At 52.0% G+C, this 20,370-nt stretch overlaps 1 protein-coding gene across 8 annotated transcripts in view; it reads left to right on the top strand.

Annotated features, from left to right (window-relative positions):
- Nucleotides 1–18,377, top strand: part of SLC39A11 (solute carrier family 39 member 11) — a 423,988-nt gene extending 405,611 nt beyond the window's left edge. For all 8 annotated transcript variants that reach the window (XM_036835763.1, XM_036835759.1, XM_036835758.1 and 5 more), the window contains 3 exons: nucleotides 12,943–13,041; nucleotides 15,465–15,623; nucleotides 16,710–18,377. In XM_036835763.1, coding sequence (XP_036691658.1) covers nucleotides 12,943–13,041; nucleotides 15,465–15,623; nucleotides 16,710–16,788 — 337 coding nt within the window. In that variant the 3' untranslated portion in view covers nucleotides 16,789–18,377. The remainder of the gene's footprint in view (nucleotides 1–12,942; nucleotides 13,042–15,464; nucleotides 15,624–16,709) is intronic.
- The last annotated feature ends 1,993 nt before the right edge of the window (nucleotides 18,378–20,370 follow it).

Raw genomic sequence — 20,370 nt, 5'->3', positions numbered from 1 at the left:
TTAGTGGTTTGCAATGGTATTTCGTGTGCTGGAGAACGAAATGTTTTAGTCCCAAGCCCTCCCCTAAAATGTTGATCTGGACTTGATTACAGCGTTCAGTGAATAAGAAAGCAGAGGGACGAACTTAGGTATCCTGAGGAAATACCCTATACAGGCACACCTCAGAGACACCAGACCCCTGCCACAAAGCGAATCACACGAAATTTGGGGGGTTCCCAGTGCGTGTCAAAGTGATGTTTACACTCCGCTGTCGTCTGTTAGTTGTGTAATAGCGTGATATCTAAGAAAACAATGTACATACTTGAATTAAAAAAATATAAACAAAAAATTACAGTAGTAACATCCAAGATGTTACATACAGATCACCATGCCAAATGTAGTAACCATGAAAAAGTTTGAAACATTTGCGAGAATTGCCAAAATGAGACACAAAGACACAAAGTGAGCAAATGCTGTTGGGAAAACGACGCCGATAGACTTGCTCAGTGCAGGGTCACCACAAACCTTTAATCTGTTAAAAAAAAAAAACAAAAACGCAATATCTGCGAAGCACCAGAAAACGAGGTGCACCTGTACAGAGGTCCAATCCTACGGCCTAAGGAGACTACCGACATGCCAAGTTCATGGGAGATGAGAATGCAAAGCCCTTGCATCCAAACCCCCAGATAACCCTCGACTGGGGTCTTACACGGCCGCCTAAACTGTTGATGTGAAGTTCAAAAGCAGGCACCCCTGAGCTTCGCGGGTTAGAGGTGAGGATCATGACCCCTCTTGGGGCCAGGGCAGCAAGGAGCAGGAAGCCCAGGGCTGAGGGGCTCTTGGGTGCCGGTACTGTCCCGTTTCTTGATCTGGGTGTGGGTTTCATGAAACTCAGCAAGTTTCTGAAAAGACATCAAGCCGGCCACTTATAATATGTGCTCTTCTCTGCACGTACATTCAGCTTCAATGAAACATCTTTATTAAAAGGAGGTTATGCTCTTCCCAAAAGTCTGACCCCCACCCAGGACTTGAATTCCTGCCTTTATTCTAGAGTCTCTATATTTTGCTCAAATGCATTGTGTTTAAAATAAGAGTGATATTTCTTTTTTTTTAAATAGATTTTAAAAAAATTTATTCATTTATTTATTACTTTTGTTTGGCCGCGTTGGGTCTTCGTTGCAGTGCGTGGGCTTCTCATTGCGGTGGCTTCTCTTGTTGCGGAGCACGGGCTCTAGGCGCTCGGGCTTCAGTAGTTGTGGCACATGGGCTCAGTAGTTGTGGCACACGGGCTTAGTTGCTCCGCAGCATGTAGGATCTTCCCGGACCAGGGCTCAGACCTGTGTCCCCTGCATTGGCGGGTGGATTCCTAACCACTGTGCCACCAGGGAAGTCCCAAGAGTGATATTTCTTGACCCTACTATAAAAGAAGTTAAAGTTTAATTATTTCTGATAAGTATACCACGCTGGGTTTATTTTCTAGCAGGGTTAGTGATTTGTATACAAATGGACTTTTCTTGGTTCTCTCCTGGAGCAGATGGCTTAAAAATAATAATAATAAAATAAAATTCCAAGTATATTAGGGAGAATTAACCAAAAAAATTGTTGCTCTCGGCCACCAGCACCTTATATCAATTCACGGATGAGAAAGCACAGCTTAGTTTTGCCTGTTTAGAGACTTTCTGTAAATAGAATCACAGAGCATTTTACTATTTTGCGTCTAGCTTCTTTCAGTCAAAATTCTGTCTCTAAGATGCTTCACCCTGTAGCATGGCACCAGAGATTATTTATTCTCACTGCTGTACACCGTATTCCATTGTGGGAACGGAACACAATTGATTGATTGATTCTGTCTTGGACAGGCATTTGCTTCATGTCCAGTTTGGGGCCATTATGGACAGGGCTACTGTGAACCTCCTCGTACATGTCTTTGAGTGAATATATAAGCGTATTGCTCTCGGGTATGTACCCCTGGGTGCTTTTCACATCACGTAAGGCAGCCTCATACCTGGCCTGTGCATAGGCTTGACTGACTTGCTGGGATACTTAGCAAGTAAAGGTCCCCAGGGCATCCCTCGGGGACCTAGAGATCCCCTAGCTGTGTGTAGGCTTCTCTGCTTTCTGACAAGGAGAAGTGCACAGAGGTGGCCTGAATCACCTGCAGACACCACCCTGCCTTGTGGCTTGACTTCCTGGGGCTGCTCCCCGCCCGCTTTGGGGAGGGTGGCGGGCTTGTAGGGAACCCACGGGTCATCTCATCTTTCCAGCCCGTGGCAGTAAGCCTCCCAGAACAGAAAGAAGGGGTGGGGGAAGATCCCTTGCATGCTAAGCCAGCTCCACTGAGCAGGTAGGGCCGGGCAGCCCTGCGGGGAGCACCCAGCCCACCTGCAGGCTCATCAGACACCTCAACAAGCTGCTCGAGTGGGAAGCCGGTGATGTCACCGCAGAGCCTGAACAATCAGGCCTTTCATGGCAGGGTGATAACAATCAAAACAGTATGTAAGGGCCTGCCACGCAAGAACACACACGCTCACGGCTCATGGGAGGATCTGAAAGCCGAGGTGAAGCAGGTCTTGTCAGGAATATGCCAAGCTCCTTGCATACTCAGCCGGCCAGAGGACGTAGCCTGGAGAGCCAAGCTGCGGGTTGCAGGGACGCTCACTTGCCAATTTTCAGAGAAAACCAGGACTCTCTCTACCACCTCCCCAGGACGCCTCACCTCCAACCCCAGAACTAACCCCTACACTGAGCATAATCTGTGCTTGGGGTTCCAGCAGGAATGTCCCACTGCGCATCTCCAGGGGGTGCCATTCACCGAGCACACGGTGTGCCCCCAGAATTGTGCAACCTTGAGTTTCGGAAGCTACTGCCTTTGGAACAAGGGAGCAGAGGCCTGGTGGTTCTCAGGTGTTGTTTCTACCTTGAATCCCAGGAATCTGTCTTGCTTGAGCTAAGCTCCCTAGAAGACTCGACTCCACTGAGCCTAGAAATTCTCAAATAAGATGCACAAGATCAGAGGTTCTTCTTGCCCAGTCTGAGCAGTTTCCGGTGTTCAGATATTTGCTGCAGAAGCAAGTTCACCTAAACTCTTGTTTACTCTGGGTCAGTTGTTCTTAACCAGGGGACATTTTGCAATGTCTGGAGGTGTTTTTGGTTGTCCCCACTAGCGGGGTGCTACTGGCATCTAGTGAGTAGAGACCAGGGGATGCCGCTAGACATCCTACGATGCACAAGACGGGCCCTCACAACAGAGAATGAACTGGTCCAAAATGTCAAGAGTGGCAAGGTCGAGAAGCCTGCTGTAGATAGGATGTTCTGACCCCGTTAACCCTGGAGGCCACTTGTTAACATCTGCCCCACCTGGCCTTCTCTCCTGTCTACCAGAGTGGGCCAGAGCCTCAGCTCACTGGTCCAGCAGGCATGAGGCAGCACCTGCTTCTCTGCTGGGGCTTTGAGCCCAGGTAACCGTCTGTGTCCACGATGCTTTGATGGGTCCGTGTGAGGCCCAGAGGACCCGAGGCTTATAGAATAGTGGTTAAGAGTACCCTCTGTCACTTCCCAGCTGGGTAGCCCTGGAGACAAGTCACTGAACCTTGTGCATCACTTTCCCCATCTGTAAAATGGGGATAATGATGGTAGGAAACACTTAGGAGTTGGTTGCGAGGGCGAGGCGTGTTGCTACCTGTAAAATGCTTCCAACCACGCCTGAAACTTAGTAACACTCCATAAACGGCAGAGATGATTATCATCACTCTTATTCCAGCCGGAGGACCTTAGTCTCCCTCTGACGGGCGTGGTAACAAAAGAGAAGCTGGTTTCCACCGCAGGTTGTTGCAACGGGATCTGTGCTGCTCCTGGCACAGGCTTTGTGCTGCTGCCGCCAACCCTTGCTGAAAGCTTTCCCCAAGCTCAAGGCCCGAGACATACATTCCTTTTTTTTTTTTTTTTTTTTTTTTTGGCTGTGTGGCATCTTAGTTCCCCGACCAGGGATCGAACCCACGCCCCATGCAGTGGAAGCGCAGGGTCTTAACCGCTGGGCCGCCAGGGAAGTCCCCTGGAGACATTCTTAAGTGAAAGGCTTGAGTGGAGACGGCTAAGGCATGGATTTCAAGGGAACCCCCTTCAAGGGTCTCATTCAGCACAGGGGTCGGTCTCCAAAGATGGGTGTAGACTCCTGGGATGCAACCTCATACTTGGCCTTGCGAAGACCCCTGGGGTGGAGCTGGGGCATTTAGCACTTGTCCTGAAAAGCCGGCAGACTCAGCTGTGCACAGGAAAGATTCTTAGAAGATGATGCCAAGGAGAGTCAGGCTTTGACTCCAAAGCATTTTCTGCTCTTGTTTGTGCGTTGGCTTTAAATGGGGGAAGGGGAGAGAAGGGCAGGCCTGGACTGCCCTGCCCTAGCATCTCACACTGATGCTTCCATCGTCGCTTCTTCCTGTAGCAGAAGCATCTCCCCATCTCTCTCTAGCTATCGAAAGGCTCCCCACCCTTCAAAGTCCATCTTGAGTGCCACGTTCTCCAGGAAGGATTCCCGGATCACCTTCCTCCCTGTAGGCTCTGTGCTTCTCTTATGGCCTTTGGCAAGCTCTGTGCTACCCTGTAGGCATTTGTAGGCGGGTTTCTTCACCCGCTATTAGGTTGTAAACCCCTTGAAGTTGGGGGCCCTTCCCAACATCTTCGTGTGCCGCGTGAGCTCTCACACATGGCTGGGGCTCAGTGCTGGATTCTGGGGTCACTCCTGAGAAGAGGGTCCCCACTGGCCGCCAGCTGCTATTGCCAGCCTTGGTTCGGACCCGGAGGTCACAGAATCTGGAAGGGTTAGGAGCATGAGCTGGAGGTGAAATTCGTGTGAGGTCGGAAAGGCCACCAGGCTGCGGGGACCGAGGGGCCTGAGTGTCCGGCTCATTCAGGAGCCTCGGGCAGTTTTCACGCAAGCTGCCATTTAAGGAGCGTCCACTCTGGGCTGTGAGCTGTGCCCAGCACTTCACAGAGACTATCCCCCATCCTCAGAAGAGCCCTGAGAATGGGGCAGTTTATGCCTGATTTACAAAGTAAAAGCCGACGCGACGCACCGGGTCACAGCGGTGCACCTGGGGATGCAGGCAAGTCACACTGCCTGCAAAGACCTTGAACTTCTCTGTGCTTTTGTTTTCTACTAACAAAGAAGGTGTTGAACAAGGGGACTCGGAAGGCCCCGCAGCCTGGGTGACTTTTAACTCTGAGGTGGAGCTGGAGCTGGGAAGGCAGCCCCTGGAGGGAAAGGGGGTCAGGCCTCTAAGAAGAAGCAGAAGCACCTGCCCACTGGCACGGCCTTCCTTCCTGTCGCCCACCTCTTGGGATGACTGGTATCTGAAGGTGAGGGTGGGTAGCACCACCCCGCCCAAGCTGGCAGCCTGGAGGACCAGCATTGCACCTCAGAGGCCCTGGCCATCTGCCCCCGCGGGCTGGGAGAGCAAGGAATACGAGAGGCAGTGGAGGGGCACCTTGGGGCTCTGGCTTCCGCCCTTGCATCCAGACTGGGGCGTGGGCACCCACTGCCCCGCCTGCGCCTCCTTGGCACCCCCCATGGGCCCAGCCCACTCTGTCTGCGGAGAGTCAGTACCTGGGGGTGAGCCCCGTGCCTTCCCTGCCCCCTCCAGGTCCCCCCAGCCCCGGGGTTTCCAGCTGCCTTCTAGCCCCAAGCAGGCTGACCAGTCCGCTTGTGTCCCTACCCCAGACGGAGAGCAAAGTGCCTGCCGCTTGTCACTGCAGGGAGGCCACCTCTCCTGCCCCTGCCGTGCCCGGCCAGCTCGGGGCTGGGCTGGAGACAGAGGGCCACACTCATTGTGGACCGACCTGACGCTCCTGGGGCTGGTGAGGGCTGGAGGGAGATGTATCTGACGGGTCCAGGAGCGGTTGGAACTTGCGTTAGACCATCAGCAGCGTTGGAGAGTGAAAAACGACAACAACAACAAAACAACATCTCAGCTTCCAAGATTGTGTGCACATCCTCTGCGGCAAATTAAAATTCTCACCCAAGTTTGCCTCTGCCACCCACCAGGCTTCTGGGTGCTTCCAAGGATGACCAACCTCATCCCAGTTGGCCCCGGACAGCCCCCGTTTCAGCACCGAACGTCCAGTGTCCCAGGAAACCGGGGCAGTTGGGCACCCCAGTTACCATCACAAAACTCAGACTGCAGTCGGGGAGTTGTGACTTTTACGCGTTTGCTTACGCTGCGGACGGGGCGGGGCTTTGAGGTTAGGGAAACCGTGGCTGCTCACGTCCTCCCCCAGGTCAGGGGAGGAGAGAGGTTTTGTCTTCTTCCTTCCCGCCATTCTCTCTTCCATCTCGGCATGTGAAAAAAAAAAAAAAAATCTCCTAGGAAATGAACTTTAAAAACAGCTGGACTGGGTCTGCCCTTCCTAGAAAATTCAGGTTCTTAAGGGAGAGGAAAAGAGAAGTGTGAACAGTCCAAGCCAAATCCAGCTCCCCTGCAGAGGTAACCCTTCTGGACAGACCCTGGGCTCACCTACCCGGAGCGCCTGCACGTGCAGCCCAGCCCCCAGGAGCCATCACCCCCCACCACTGCCCCATGACACCCTGCCCTTAACCCTCCCTCCTCCTTCCCCTCTTTTCCCTCCACTTGCTCTCCCCGCTCTCCCCCCGCCCCCGCCCCGGCCCCGTTCTCCCATAGCCAAGCCTTTCCCGGCCCCGTTCTCCCATAGACAAGCCTTTCCCGGCCCCGTTCTCCCATAGACAAGCCTTTCCCGGCCCCATTCTCCCATAGACAAGCCTTTCCCGGCCCCGTTCTCCCATAGACAAGCCTTTCCTGGCCTTTCCTGGCCCTCCTCGCAGGATTCCCTCCCTTGCTGCTCCCTTAAGTCCTGGGGAACAGGTCACCGTGGAGCTTGACTTGTCACCAAAGGGCAGGGACCCTGTCAGGGACAGCCTGTGGTTTCTTTCTTAAAGAACCCTTCATTCCCACTTCCCTCTCCCTGCCGCTGACTTGCTGAGGTCCAGACTGGTCATGGTGCCTTTGTGCCCCTGCCCGGAAGAACAAAACACACAAGGCAGGGGCCTCGAGTCTTCCAAAGGGCCAAGGTTTGGGCTTTTCCTGTTGCGCTTTTTTTTTTTTTTTAACATCTTTATTGGAGTATAATTGCTTTACAATGGTGTGTTAGTTTCTGCTTTATAACAAAGTGAATCAGTTATACGTATACACATATCCCCATATCTCCTCCCTCTTGTGTCTCCCTCCCATCCTCCCTGTCCCACCCCTCTAGGTGGTCACAAAGCACCGAGCTGACCTCCCTGTGCTATGCGGCTGCTTCCCACTAGCTGTCTATTTTACATTTGGTAGTGTATATATGTCCATGCCACTCTCTCACTTCGTCCCAGCTTCCCCTTCCCCCTCCCCATGTCCTCAAGTCCATTCTCTACGTCTGCATCTGCATCTTTGTTCCTGTTGCTTTTGAATCCTGCTCAGAATCTTCATAGCCCATCCTGGAAAAGAAGCCTCTCATTCGGGCTTTCCCTTCCCAAGTGTAAAGGATGGAGGGGAGAGCCCAGCAAGCCCCATGCCCTGGGGACGCCGGCAGGGGCAGGGTGTCCGTAGGTGTGGAGGCCATGGGGGGAGCACAGTGGGGCTGCAGGAGGGAATGAGCGCGCCTGGAGCAGCCTCCGCGCCCAGCGCCCGTGGAGGCTGCACGCCCACCCCTGCCAGCCAGTCACGGCCCCCACTGCTCCTAAGTCAGCTCTGAGCTCGGGCTTCCGAGGGGCCAGCCCTGCCCCCCTGAGCCCCGGCTTCACTGCTGCTGCTTCGCACCTGGATACACGGTGGCCATTATCCCCTATCACTTTTGTTGAAATGTCCTGTGTCCCCAGTGGCCCTCCACTGTGATGCTCCTGCGGTGTCCCAGGATCCCCTCCAGCGCCCCGACCTAGTCTGCAGGCCGCCTGACTCAGTCACAAGTGGCCGCTGGTGTCCTCGGCTCCCAGCAGGGGCCGGCCCTGGGATGCTCCTTTGTTGGGTGTCAGGTAGCAGGGGGGGGCTCCTGAGTTGGAGGTGGGCGTGGCCACCATCCTCATCCTCATCCCCTTTGATAACTTCTTAGGCCAGTGGTCCTCGAAGTGGTCATCACGTTCCTGAAAGCTGCAGACCCGCTGCTGACGCCACAGCTTATCAGAATACCCAGGGGGTTTCATTCGATTTCCTGGGCTGATGCAAGTGGAAGAGCAGAGTAGAGGGTGTGGAGGGGACTGAGCCCTTCCATGGGGTCACCCCTACAGCCGCACAGCACACAGAGGCCACGGGAACGTGATGCACCGGTGTGTGTGTGCAGAGGACAGCCACGTTAAGAAGGGGCGTATACGAAGGCGGGAAGGGCAGAGAAGCTGCAGTCCAGCCCTTGCTCTGGGCTGAAGGAGCCCAGGTGCACTCAGGAGAGATTCCACGGTCGCCCAGCGAGGCGGCGCCCTGCTGACAAAGGTTGGCAGGATCCCGAGGGTGTGGTGCCTGGCTGGGCTGGCAGCCCCGTGCCAGAGCCGGGGCAGGGCCCAGGGAACGCGGCTCACCAGGCGTAGAAGAATGGGGTTTCTGTGCTGCTTATCAGGATGGCGGCTCCCGGGCGGGATGCAAGGAGGTTCCGGAGCCCGCCCAGCGGATGGCTGCAGTCACTCCCAAGTCATGGCGAGGACTTTGAACGGGGGACCCCGCCTCCGACTCACTGGCGACATGGGGCGGCAGCTCGCTCCCCGGTTAGGTCTGGGGTGAGTCGAGCGCCTGCCTGTGGGCACAGGGGACAGGCGGTGGCGTTGCACAGCGAGCCAGCTGCAAAGTGCTGTCAGACGAGGGATGTAAGGCCTGGACAGACACCTTGACCTTCCTCGTTGAAAGAAACCTTGGACCTTTGCAAAAGGTCAAGGAGCTGGTTGTATTCACTCAGCCATCTGGGGGGCAGCAAGGGGATAGTGAAAAGGTTTGGAGGAAAAAGACCCCGCTGTGAGGGTCGGTCCAAGAAGGCAGGGCCGGGGCTAACGAACTATTGGCAAGGATTTGCCCTTAAGGTTCACTCCATCACCAGAAATATATTTCAAATGCTCCCCACTCCTGGAATAGGAGCTCAGGGTCAGCTTGGGCTATGAAAGTGACAGCAGAAGCCTCTAGAAGAGGCTGTATTCCTGCCCAGGGCTGGTGGGAGCATGCTTGTCAGGGTCCTGTAACTTGAGCAAGGCTGGACAAAGTGACCCAGAGCTGGGTTTGGATTCCTAGACCCGGGACCCAGGAGGTGAGAAGAGGCGAGACCCTTGACTCTGATCCCCAAACCAGCCCCCAGCCCCACCCCCCGAGGCCGGCTCTCATCCTCCCGCCCCTGACAACAGAGGTGTTTGTCCTCGGGCCTTTTGAGGCAAGAAAGGACACTCTTGACCCTTTTACCCTGCCCTTTAGACTGGCTGGGGAGTGATGGCTAGGGACTCAGAAAGGGGGGACTCCTAGCTGGCCAGCAGGGCTCACCGCCTTGCGCACATGACTGTTTAGAAAGCAAAGGAGCAGAACAGCAGCTTTTGCCTAAAAATCACAAGCCGGATTTCTCTCTGGACCCTGTCTAATTTCTCCTACTCTCGTTGTCTCCTGTGAAATTGGGGCAGATCTGGGCTGCCGTGGAGAAGGTGTGGGCCAAGGTTCACTCCCAGCCCTCACCTGGCAGAGGTACTTCTGCCTCGGACAAAATCTCAAGGGTCACCCAGAGGCGACCCTCTAGGCTCGTCATCCACTGCAGATGTCCATACTCAGAAAGGCAGCAGGACAGTCAAGTCCAAGCTCATCAAAGTGCCCCGTAAGCCCTCCCAGCAGCTCATGTCCCTTCTGTGTCAAGGGGAGGATCCATCTCTGGGCACTTCCTGGGTCTCAGCGGGGATGGACCCTGGAGGTGACCAGGGGAAGGATGCCCACCCAGGGGAATCATGAGTCCGGGGCTCCTGGGAGCTTCTGTGCCCCGCGAACAGACTGACCAGCAGGCAGGAGCACGGTATCAGAAAGACCTCCATGTTCACGGCGGCTCTCCAAGGAGGTACGCTTGGCCTGTCCAACCTTACAGGGGTGTAAATGTCTCACAGAAGTGTCAACAAGAACAAATGAACGAGTGCTGGTGGGGATGTAAGCACAGGTGGGCCAAAGTCAGATCTGTCTGACGCAGGACTTGGCAAGGGCATGAGTCTTGACCCAGGGCGGCAAGTACTCTGAGCCTGTCTCGGAAATGGGACCTGTGAGTTCTTGGGGAGACCTCCCAGCTGGAAAGGGTTCAGCCCCACCCTGGCCCAGCTCTGCTTCCTGAAGCTGAGTCAGTCCTCTTGTTGACCCTGACTGTCCTACAGTCAGTCCCATTCTCTGTCACCCCTCCTGTCATCAGCTCACACTGGGACCTTAGTGATAATGCTCACCTCCACCCCGCAATAGACTTTGATTAGGCCCTCAGGACACGCCAGCTCCTGTGTGCCGAGGGCTTTAGAGGGCCCGTCCAAGGTCATCATCCTGGCAACCCTGGGATGCCGGGGGTTGTATTGTTCTTTGAATTTCACGGCAGGGGGAATGGAAGGTAGCACAGCCAACATATCGTGGGCCCAGGAGTCGAACACAAGAAGACGAACTGCAGAGCCCAAACTTTAACTACTGTGTGCCGGGCGGCGAGGACCTCGGGGCGGTGCGGGGGGCTCATGGCCCAGGGTTGTGGTTCCGTCTTGTCGGATCTTTCTGTACCCCTCAGGCATTAGGGCAGGAGTCTGCCAACTCTGCAGCCCGTGGGCCTAATCCGGCCCCCGAGCTGCTTTTATAAATAAAGTTTTATTGGAACTCAGCCATGCACTTTTCTTTACATATTGGCTGCTCTCCCACTGCAGTGACAGAGTTGAATAGTTGCAACAGAGACCCGATGGCCCTCAAAGCCTAAAATATTTACTTACTGGCCCTGTTTGCTGTCCTCTGGCTCTTGGGATGAGGTCAGAGCATGTCTGAACCCCTCCCTCTCTAAGAAGTAAAAGGAGAGCGCTGCCTTAGGTAACGTAGGCAAGGATGCCAGTAACCTTGCAGGGGAGGTCAGCGCCCACTGAGCGGTACCGCCAGGGGCCCTTTGTGGACATGCCAGGCGGGGTGTCTTCCTGTCTGCCCACTTCATCTTATGAAGAGTTTTGCCTGGCTTTGGGGGGACACGCTCAATGACCCTGGCAGCCCTAAGCCACCAGAACAGTTCCTTTATCAAAAGACTAATAATAATTTTTCAGAGGCTCATTGTCACTTTGATGCGCTGGTGGGGGGATGCCGAGGGGAAACATCATGAAGTTGTCCAGAGGGGACAGGATGAGAGTTGATTAAAGGAAGCCCATGCAAGATAAATGTAAGTCCAAGACTCTGGAAGGGTCAGGATCTTCCTAAGAGTCTCCTTGACCTGGCAGCTCCCAGGTGGAGGCTCCCTCCTCCCAAGATGTCTGGAGCTATGAGTCCCATATGAAGGATGCATGCGTGAGTTGGGGGAATAAAAGAAAACACAGGCTGAGTTTCAGGCCCTCAAACAAAAAGGAGATGAAATATTAAACACTGGGGATTATCGTAGGTATTCTCTGCTGGAGGTAGAACAGGAGGCTGTGGCCTAATGGAAGTGTGTCCCTGTCCCAGGATCTTGGGGTGGGTGAGTGGGCAAGGAGGACAGGATAGAGCCGGCTGCTGGTCGACAGCACTCCCTGGCCGCTGTCCAGAGCTGATGGGTGGATTCCTGTTGGCAGCAAGGTAGACGGACGTGAGCAAATTGACCGGAAAGCCAAGTGACAGTGGAGTTTCCCTTTTCTATCCAATCCATCCACAACTCCCTCAGGCCACATCCCAGCATTGCTTGCCAAGCGGCACCCACATCTCATGCCCTTGAGATCCTTAGTGACCAGGTGAGTCCTCGTGGACCTGTCCAGCCAAGGTAGAATCTCGTCTGGGGAGATACCCTAAAACTGCCTTCCTGTTGCCTTCAGACTGACCCTGTTTCCTTCCCATCTTGCCTTTCCTTCCTCTGCCAATGGACATGCAGTTTAGTCATGGTAGTTTGCTGCATGGGGAATGAGGGTTCTTAATTTATGTGCGTGCCTGGGGACCTCCCTGGGGGGTCACGTATCGCTTTTGTCCCCGTCTCTTTCTGTTTCTCCTTCCCTTGTACTCCAATACCTGGTTTGTGTGCAAAGCAGGCTCTCAAGGCTTGGCTCTGACCAAGTGACCAATTTGCAGAGCCCAGCCCCTATGTGTCCTGCAGAGGCAGGAGGGCAGAGGGTCACCGTGAGCTCCCCGGGGGCCCCAAGAAGTGCAGTGCCAGTGCCAGAGCAGCATGCAGAGCGCCCGTGGGGAAGCCCAGCCCAGACCCACATCTGGGTCCCCATCGGAGTCTGCATCCATTCTTCCTTGTCCCGTTTCTGAAGTTGCTTCTGGACAAAATGTGATCTCTCCATCTCTATGCCGTAAGGGAATGGAACCCCCAAAGTGCTGAACACCTCATATGTGCTCGGGACTTGATAGGCATGAAATCAGGTCATTGGGTGACAGCAATCCTGCATGGCTGAAGTTAGTATCCCCACGTGACCCCTTGCACGTTACATACAAAGATCCGAGGTGTGGAAGTTCAACGATTTGTGCAGAGTCGTGCAGCTAAGTGGCAGAACTCGGGTTCTCCTAACACCCAACCAGCGTGCTCCCCGCCGTGCTGTAAGGTCCAGAAACATGGAGCGTCTCCAGGGACCAAGGACAGCGTGAAGCGGGGAGGACCCGTGTCCCCCTCCTCCTTGTGTTCTCCACCTGCACGCATGCCCTAAGCTTTCCCCTTCCCTCCCCTGTCACAGGGATCCACTGGGGCCTCTAATACCATAGGAGGGCATTGGGCAGAGGCCAGGGCCCCCGTCTGTGTGGGTGCTCCCGTTCTGGACATCCGCCTTCACGTGCCTTCTTGGTCTTTCAGGAATTTAGCCATTGGAATTGGGATCCAGAATTTCCCGGAGGGCCTCGCGGTCAGCCTCCCGCTGCGAGGGGCTGGATTCTCCACCTGGAGAGCCTTCTGGTAAGTGCTCCAGACGCCCACTGTCGGAGGCCAGGGTCGGGTCCGATGTGGAGCTCAGAGCAGTCCTCCTGCGGGCAAGAGCAGCCTCTTCTGGCCCGGAAGTGAATCCAGAGCTTCTGGAAACACCAACAACCTGGTTGAATGCTGCACCCCCAAAGCTGGGAGAAACCTCCAGAAACTCATCTCTTGACCTTCAGCCCCCAATGGCCGTGTTTCCTATTTTCAAAACCCCTCCAGGGATAGACACGCCCACTCTGTGGGGTTTTCTCTCTCTCGGGTGGGGAGAACCAAGGCAGACCTTGTGTCCACTCTCCCTGTCCCATGCCCTAAGGAGACGCACTCACCACAGCCTGTCCTCAAGAGTCATCCCATTAGCTCCTGTCATGACCCTTGTCACAGCGAAGACCAGGATTATGTCAACAGCATCTGGGAAGGTGATGCCTGTGGTACTCACGCTTCGTGTTTTCATAGCCCCCAACGGGCTTTCCAGTCTGTTCCCTAATTTTACCTTTTCAGTGACCTGTCAGGTAAGGCCCCAGGTTTCAGAGGAGGGGATCATGGCCCGGAGTGTCACCAGCCAGCTCATCAAGTGGTGAGGCCGAGGCTGCAGTCTCTTCTGCCCCTCAGCTCAGGACTCTGAGCCTCAGAACCCCTCTTTATGGAAGGAGCCGCCGCTTTAGAATGTACGCTGAGAGCACGCAAGGACCGCTCATAACAACAATTAAGAAACGCCTTCCATTTTATAGGGCCTTGTGACTTACAGGTTCTTGCATATACTTAAATCATTTTAGTTCCATCCTGTGTCATCTCTTTCTCCGTTGCTGGAGACTACGGAATAGAGGTTTCGGGGGAAGGGCAGAGCAAGATGGCCCTAGAAATTTTTTTCAAATGTGAGTTCCGTGAGCCCGGAAGCCGTGACTGCCATCTCATACAGGAGAGACTCCAGGGGCGAGGAGGGGAGGGAAGGGGGGTATCTGTGGTCAGTGTCCAGACCCTGAGATTAAAGTGTTTGTTTAACTGGACACACTCAAGAGCTGCAGAGTCTGCAGGCCCATGCGTGCGAGCACGGAGCCAGGAAGCGGTGGCCCCTTGGAGGATGCTACGGTCCAAACAGTGTCTCCCCCGTGCCCACCGTCTGCTCCTGGCCGGGAAGAAGCGGGGGGAGGTGGGAGTCCACAGTCCTATCCTGTCATCTGGGGAGGAATGGAGGGGAAGTTGTCTCTCACCCCCATTTTACAGATGAACGGACTGAGGCTCGGAGCCAGTAATATCTTGCCAAGTGCCCACAGCAAGGAACAGTGGGAAAGATGTCCCAACACCTCGTGTATTGGTGTTCAGCCTGTACAGGAGTCTCTTGGCGGTAGGGCTTAGCTGTGGGGTTCAGGTACTGGCTTACCTCCTGGCACTGAATTCTCAGGGCTCACGTGGGCTGCTGTTTTAATCAGGGCTCATGTGATTTCATCCTATAGAAACCCACTCTCACTAGCTCAAATAAAGGGAGTTTTTGAAAGGAGAAATCTCACCTTAATCCAAGATGGAGGGTAGTGGGGACAGGTCCTCACTATATACATGGCTAGGTAGGTCCACCTTGTCGGCAGAGGTAGGTGGGTACAGCTCCTTCAGAAGGGGTGCCGTTGTGGCCGGAACCCCCAAAGATACCAGGCACAGCCGTCCTTGGGAAATGTCCATACCACTCCTCGTCAAGTGTCCTATCCTTCAGAAGACCATGTAGCCGTCAGCCAGTGAGTGGGTATATAACATGCGGTGTATCCACACAGTGGGATATTATGCAGTCATCAAAGGAATGAAGTCCTGATACTTTTTACAGCGTGGATGCACCTAGAAAACAGGATGCTAAGTGAAAGAAGCCCGTAAAAAGGATCACCTATTGTATGACTCCGTTTATAGGAAATGTCCAGAATAGGCAAGTCCCTGGAGACAAAAAGCAGATTAGTGGTTGCCAGGGGCTGGTGGGAGGGAGGAATGGGGAGTGGCTGCTAGTGGGTGTGGGGTTTCTTTCTCGGGATAATGAAAATGTTCTGGAATTAGATGGTGGTGAAATGGTTGCAACCTTGTGAATATACTAAAAACCACTGAACTGTACACATTAAATGGGTGCGCCATTTGGTATGTGAATTATATCTCAGTAATGTCATTATTTTAAAAGGACAATGTGGGAAACTTAAAACTCTAAAATAAACCTGGGAGGAGTGTCTCCTGTAACTCTGTAATAGGGAGTTGGGAAAGGAGACAGAGGTGGTGTAAAAACAAACAAACAAAAAACAGCGAAGTGCTTTGGCACTGTCATGCCAATCCGATGTGGAAGACAATGCATGGTTTTCTAGAACTGAGTCAGCAGTCTGAGCATGCCTGTGTCTGCTTGACCCTCCCCGCGGTGGGACGTGTCTCTGTTCTCTCCTTAGGTACGGGCAGCTCAGCGGCATGGTGGAGCCTCTGGCCGGGGTCTTTGGTGCCTTTGCCGTGGTGCTGGCGGAGCCCATCCTGCCCTATGCTCTGGCCTTTGCTGCCGGCGCCATGGTCTATGTGATCATGGATGACATCATCCCCGAAGCCCACATCAGGTGGGAGAGCTTCCCCTCCCTCACCTGTCCTTGTCTCTGTCCCAGCCCGGCTGGCCCCCACCTCTGGATCTGCCCTGTCTTTATTTGCTACTCTTTCCTTTACTCCCACGCCTTCCAGCCCCTTCCCAAGATCATCCTCACCCCCTCCCCAACTGCGTTCTTTGAAACTAAAAGAGGAATAACGGGCAGGTGGGTGGAGGGTCAGACCAGGTGATATTAGGCAGTGGCATACATGCCCTGCCCTCCACCCCCAATGAAACAGACTATTATTTTCATATATTCTCTCTCTCTCTCTTTAGATTTATCTGGGGCTGGAATGAGGGAGAAGTGAACTCTTAAATGTTGACCACAGCTATTCATTCAGGTTCTCATTGTCTAGCTATAGGCCAAGTGTTGGGGATGGAGGATTCCTCTCTTTGTTTCGTTTTGGTTTTTATAGAAGAATGATTTTGAGGCTAGTATTCAAGGTCAGATTACATAATATCTTCAGGAAATCATTGCTGCTTTTTATTATTCAAGCATGGATTGCAGAGCCATGATAGGTGACCTTGAGTAAGTTACTTACTTCTCTATGCCTCAGTTTCCCCACAGTAAAATGGGGATAATAATAGTACTGATTTCATGTGTTTATCCTTTGGTATTACATGAGTTACTCAGTTTGCCTGGCATATATATAGTAAGCCCCAATAAATGATACTTATTATTATTATTTATTGAAGTATGGTTAATTTACAATGTTGTGTTAGTTTCACGTGTACAGGAAAGTGATTCAGTTATACATACATATATATATATATATATATATATATGGATAGATAGATAGATATTCTTTTTCAGATTCTTTTCCATTATAGGTTATTACAAGATACTGAATATAGTTCGCTGTGCTATATAGTAGGTCCTTGTTGTTTATCTGTTTTATAAATAGTAGTGTATCTGTTAATCCCAAGTCAATATTATTATGACTATTATTAATAGTAGTAGCATATTTCTCTTGGAATTGGACATTGCGGAGGATGCTTTCAGCCTGGACGCGGTCCCGCAGTGCATCAAGGTCTTCCTTTTCTTCCTTTCCTTCCCTCCTAGTGGTAACGGGAAACTGGCGTCCTGGGCCTCCATCCTGGGTTTTGTGGTGATGATGTCGTTGGATGTTGGTCTGGGCTAGTTGCTGAAGTGCCTCGGACCCCGGGAAAGGCAGCACGAGGAAACGGCCGGGATTGGCTTCTTCAGGACCACAGCCTCTTTCTTCACATCAAAACGTTTTTCCTTTCCCTCCTTTTTGTCTCATTATCCTGATTGACTCTGATTATGACAATTTTTAGTTTTCTTTTAAGGGAGATAGTGGTTTTATTTGGAATTTCAGGTAGTCACGGAACTACAGATTTTTTGCTTGGCCACTACATGGAATCTTTCTTCGGTGGGAAAACCAAGGACCTACAGATCAGGGAAGTCTCTGCTTTTGTACCTTTGGTCTCCCTCACTGGACTCAATGGCAACTCCTCAAGGTCACCTACAGAAGCAAGCTACCGAGAGAGAAGTCTCCCAAGCATCTTTGCCTAGTGACTCAGAGCAGAATGGCCAGGACAGCTCTTGTCTGTCCTTCCCGATCTTTTACTGTTGATCCTCTGTCCATCAAGACTGGAACAGGAGCATTGTGGACAAAGCAACCTACTTCCCAAGGCCCAAGGAGGAACATGCCTTCTTCTGCCTCCCCCAAGGGAGAGGCTGCATGGGGCGAGACACAGACAAAGGGAAGAAAATCAGCTAGTCTTTCTCTCTTTCCCTTTTTTTAAGGCAAAGATTGACACTATTGAAGTTAAGGGAATTAGGACAACTGTGAACACACAGTGAGCCCTGTGAAAAGAGGACAGGGTAGAGCTTTGATCGGAGACCTCTGCTCTCTCTGGATTCCAAGAGCAAACCGGTTTGCCGTGGTTTCCAAGTCCCCCAGACATGTGTTTTGATAAGCTTATAGGCTTCATTTTTCTAAGAGACTTGGGGACACCAGCAAACTGCTAGAACTCAACCCCTTCATTTACTTACGGAGGGAGCCACTTAAGCTCATTTAAGTGAACGAAAGACATTTGGAATCTGCACTGGGTCCTTCTCTGTTGACTATTCGGTAACTTATAACCTGACCCAGAGCTCTTAAGCTGCTTTGCTGGATTTTGGCCAGAGAGCTCAGGATAAGACAGGAAAAGGGGTAGGAAAAGAAGAGGTATTTTTTACATTTCCCTTTTAAAGTAAATTTGAGTCAAGTCATCATTCTAAAATGACCCTAAAGAATGACTTGAACGAGACTACTCCCTTATACACACAGCTGCTCCATCAGGGGTGACATAACTTGTCTGCTTCCAACATAGCTAAGGCCTGCCGTCCTCACTGGTTATAGGAGCCTTTGGGACCTTGAGTGGGCTCTGCTGACAAGGCAGGCAGCCCAGGAGGCAGGTATTCAGACACTGTGTTATCAGTGCCTGCCCTGCGTTTACATGTCTCATTGCTGCCAAGGGTGAATACTCTGTTCTGGGAATGCCCTATAACCCTACGCTAGATCTATGTACGTTCTTCCGGAGCACTGATGATCAAAAGTGAAGACACATGCAGAGGTTTGACTGGTGGAGATTCGTTGGTTTGGTGGTTGGCATATGGGTATTTTTATGTCTTTGTATGTCATTCTACATAATGCAGACTTCTTTCTGATGGACAAGACCTCATAACTGTGATTAATACCAATAAAGGGGATATTGTTGTGGATGACCTGTGCTACGTCCAGTCCTTCTCAAAGCTGCTTCTTTCCAGGGTTGATCATATAAGAGCTAACTAAAGTTAGTCCTAATATCTACCCTACCCAACACCAGGGGAAGCAAAGGAAAGAGCTCACATGAGAAGGGCTAGCTAGATTCACGGTTGCAGACAACAGCATCCAACTCCAGCTTACTTAGGCAAAGAATTTAATGGAAGGTTATCAGGGAGCTCATGGGATCTATAGAAAATCGGGCTTGAAAATGGGTTGGATCCAAGAAAACTAGAGGTCTGGGACTATGGCCCAATCGCATCTCAAAAACAGCTTGATTTGGATGCCATGGTCCCTCGAAACTGGACCATTACTCAAACTGCTGCCATCACCACCATGGGAAAGAGCTCTAAAGTGACCCTGATTCTCTGTGTCCTGGCTTCACATTCAGCGTTCTGAGCAGGGCAGGATCATCTAGCTGGCAGAGTTTAGATCCTGTGTCCAGGAACTAACCGGTCTTGCCCTCTTATTAAGACTCACATAATAATGGATTTTCCAATTTGGGGAATGAGTTCAGATGGTGGAGAGCCAAAAGAAGAAAAAAATATGTTTATGACAGCCTCACTCTTTTGCTGTTCGACATCTACATATACTTTGATTGCTCTATTTTGTCTTAAAAACAAAAACAAACAAACAAACAAAACTCCCTGCTTAGATAGCAGAGCAGTACCTCACGCAATGGAAACTTAAGAATTCCCTTTTCCCCCAGTGGCTAGCCGCCCAGTGGTGGAGCATTCCTTTCTTGGATTCAAACAGTCTTAACCAGGTGGAACCCAACGTTGAAGAGAGTGTCATTTGGTAAAATGGGGGTGGCACCATCCCCACTCTCCCTTCTTCCAGACTTGCCTAGTCTGGCTATGGGAGAAATAACACCACATATTGAATACTCATTCTGAACAAACACCCATCTTAGCCAACAGTATCTCAACCTCATTAGATATTATCTCATAGCTAGTCATAAAACCAAATCTTTAATAATTCGTGTCTCAGTTCAAAAAAGATGATTGCTTCTGGATGGTGGGATCAAATTCTGAGGATATCTGCCTGTTGCCTTCCCTGTTTGACTGTAAAGTGAATCCCTTGGTCAGAACTAATGTTATAGGATGCCACGGTGATAGGACGGACAGGAAGTCTATTCTAAATCCAGACATACGAGCCTGCCTCTTCCGTAATGGAAGAGGTCCAAAGTAATCAGTCTGCAACCAAGCAGTGTGTGGGACCATTGGAGTATCATCAGTATCTGGGGTCAGGGGTCAATCACCAATGCTATGTGCACTCATTGGCCAGGCCTGATGGATGATGGACAGCCAAGTGGTTGAATCCATGCATTGTTCCATCTTTGGCAACATGGCCACTTTTATTCTTGAATCAGTTGAGAAAGCAACGATGTCCCTGGGGAAAGAAACTGTCATTCGTAGATAGTCTTGGCCACTTAATTAGTAAGAGTCTCCTCCACAGTGGAGACTATGGGTGACCTTTCACTCGAGGGACAATTATTTCCACACTTGCCCCTTCCTGAGAGGCACAGCCATCTCTGCCTCCCCAAACGTCTCTGTCACCAGACCTCTAATCTTGCTTCTTTCCAGTGCTTGACCATTTGGCCAGACCATTTGTCACAGTTCATAAACTGGTGTAGCTTCTTGCATCAAATCATCTTTCCTTCCAGGCAAAGCGGACGTAGAAATGGGTGCTTAGAATTCTCCCCACTGGGAGTTCTTCTCTTCACCTGCTACCCTCAGTGGAACTCTAACACCACAGCAGTCCATTTCTAGATGGGGCCAGCATATCAGCAGAGCCATCGGTAAACTAGGCTCAGCAGTTTTTCCTCTCTCAGTCACTTGGAAACTGTCTTTTTTAAAGCTGCTGGCGCCACTTACCAGGACTGCCTCTTGTCTCTCAGATCCCTGACTGTCTGATGGCAGAAACATCTCATTCCCTCAAGGCTTCGCCTTT

The sequence above is a fragment of the Balaenoptera musculus genome, chromosome 20 (genome assembly GCF_009873245.2).
Source record: "Balaenoptera musculus isolate JJ_BM4_2016_0621 chromosome 20, mBalMus1.pri.v3, whole genome shotgun sequence".
Taxonomy (NCBI): domain Eukaryota; kingdom Metazoa; phylum Chordata; class Mammalia; order Artiodactyla; family Balaenopteridae; genus Balaenoptera; species Balaenoptera musculus.
The sequence above is the reverse complement of the archived record's forward strand: the minus strand, read 5'-3'. Positions and strand labels throughout refer to the sequence as shown.